General features: G+C 40.0%; 1 protein-coding gene across 1 annotated transcript; it reads right to left on the reverse strand.

The window, feature by feature from the left end:
- Nucleotides 1-248: 248 nt before the first annotated feature.
- LOC113483063 (2-oxoglutarate receptor 1-like) lies at nt 249-1,223 on the reverse strand. The gene has a single exon (XM_026854294.1). It carries the CDS (start codon nt 1,221-1,223, stop codon nt 249-251), a length of 975 nt encoding a protein of 324 aa, XP_026710095.1.
- Nucleotides 1,224-2,126: the final 903 nt, after the last annotated feature.

Consider the following 2,126-nt stretch of genomic DNA (forward strand, 5'->3'; position numbering starts at 1 on the left):
GCAAATGCAGAGAAATTTCTGAGAAGTTTCACATTAAATTGTTTAATATTTTATTTAAGGCTTTTAAAGTTAGATTATGTTTTATCTTTTGATGATCAATTTGTAACTTCAAAACATAGAGCAGATTAACTCTCCTTTGGCGTTGTCAGGGTTAACATGAGTACTCTGATGGCAGACATGTTGTTCCTGGCTGGTTGAGGGCAGGCTTGGACCCTTCCTCTATAACTCTTTGATGTCATCAATCTCTTTTACTTCAAGTTCTTGTTTGTCTGAAACTTGAGGAGCGAGAGGATAGCCTGCTGGAAGTTGTCTCCTGTCACTCCATAGAGCAGTAAGTTTCCAAAAGTATTTAACGCTGCTAAAGGTTTAGCTATAATAAGCATAAAAAGGATTGTGTTCTTCAAGTGGCAGCTAACCGGTCGTACTCGGAGCTCCAGCCGAATCCCTCGAAAGATGTGGAAGGGGAGGAAGCACACATAGAAGACCACTAAGAGGATGACAGCGAGTCTGCGAGCCTTTTGCTTGTAGCAAGCCTGTGTGTGGGGCCCAGTAGCCAAGGTATAAATAATGAGCATGTAGCACAGAGTGACTGTCAACAAGGGCAAGAAGAAGGCAAACATTGTCAGCAGCCAGTTATACCACCGACTAGTGTCAAGGTCCTCAGCAGCAGCCAGGTCCAGGCAGATTGTCCTGTTCTGCGTATGCCTTGTGGCAATCAAGATGCCCAAGGGGCTGATGGCCACCAGGGAAATCACCCAAACTACTATGCAAGTCACCACTGCCCATCTTCGGTTTTGAACAAAAAAGCATTTAATTGGGTGGACAACTACAAAAAAGCGAAATATGCTGAAGCAGCTAAGGAAGATAATACCGCTGTACATGTTGAAGTAGAAACAAATGTGAATAAACTTGCACATGAAGTCCCCAAAAATCCAGTTATTTCCATTAGCCGAGTAGTGTATAAAGAAGGGAAGCGTGGCTACATACAATAGGTCAGTGACAGCCAGGTTTAACATAATGATGGTGCTGCTTTTCCAGGGCCTCATCTTAACAAAGTAAACAAAAATTGTCACAATGTTCCCTGGGAAGCACACCAGGAAGATTAGGCTGTAAAGGACAGAGAGATAGGATTTCACCTGTAAGAAATCTTCATCCTTGCAGGTTGCCAATGGGTCTGTGCGGCCTGGCAGAGCAGTAAAATTGCCAGTGTGTTCAGATGCCATGTTTGCAGAAATCTGCTTAAAGCTTTAAAAAAATCAGATGTGTAGTTTTAATTGATTTGTTTGGACAAATGCATTCAGTTAAATCTTTTGTTGCTAGAGCAAATGTTGTTATGTTTGACAAGGCATAGTAGAGAATGAGGATTTGCTAATGTACCCATCTCTGACCTAGATAACCCCACTCAAATGTTTAATTTCACCCTTTCCTCTCCTTTATGTTCAATTTTGATAATGATTAATTAACTCTTGCTTTATTTAACCTCCTATGTCAAAGAAGACTGCTTATCTGTAAACCTTCATGAACAGGAAGCACACATTTAGAGAGCTAGTTTGGTCTTAGATTTTTCAAAACTGAATTAGTCTTAGCCTTTCAGAAAGCAGAACTGTACCCATATCTTATCTTCATTAATCTGAGCTAAACAGTGTTTTGTGCTGATGAAACCAGAGATGCTGTTCTGGTTTAATGAAAACTAAAAGATATTAGGTTCAGATACAGATCTTAGGACCTGATGCTCCCATAACCTGAGAATGATAGCTTGTTCCCTGAATATGATCTTATTCTCTTGGAGTCATCAGAGTATGTAGCTTGTATGAAAGCCACATGTTTTTAAAAATTCAACCTTTATAGTGGCATAAAACAGATTTAAATGGTTAAGGACTTTTTCTCAAAGCACAGAGGAAGAGTTGAAAGCAAAGACATTGAGTGAAGGCACTGATCTTGCTTCCCATTTTGTGCGAATTGGAACTAGATAGACTTGTCGCTGAAAAGGTTTCTTGTCTGCCATGGCCAATTTGGATCTCTCCCCAATGAGTTCAAGACATAAGCTTTCTTGGTAGCATTTTAACCTGAAAGAATGATAACCAGGGATGAAAATCATCTAATCTAACTTCAGATATCAAAAAAGT

This window comes from Athene cunicularia (assembly GCF_003259725.1).
Source record: "Athene cunicularia isolate RWA chromosome 1 unlocalized genomic scaffold, athCun1 chr1_part1, whole genome shotgun sequence".
Lineage (NCBI taxonomy): Eukaryota > Metazoa > Chordata > Aves > Strigiformes > Strigidae > Athene > Athene cunicularia.

Bases quoted from the DNA above. Each gene is read 5' to 3' on its own strand.
- LOC113483063 (XM_026854294.1), bottom strand. From the start codon at position 1,223: ATGGCATCTGAACACACTGGCAATTTTACTGCTCTGCCAGGCCGCACA.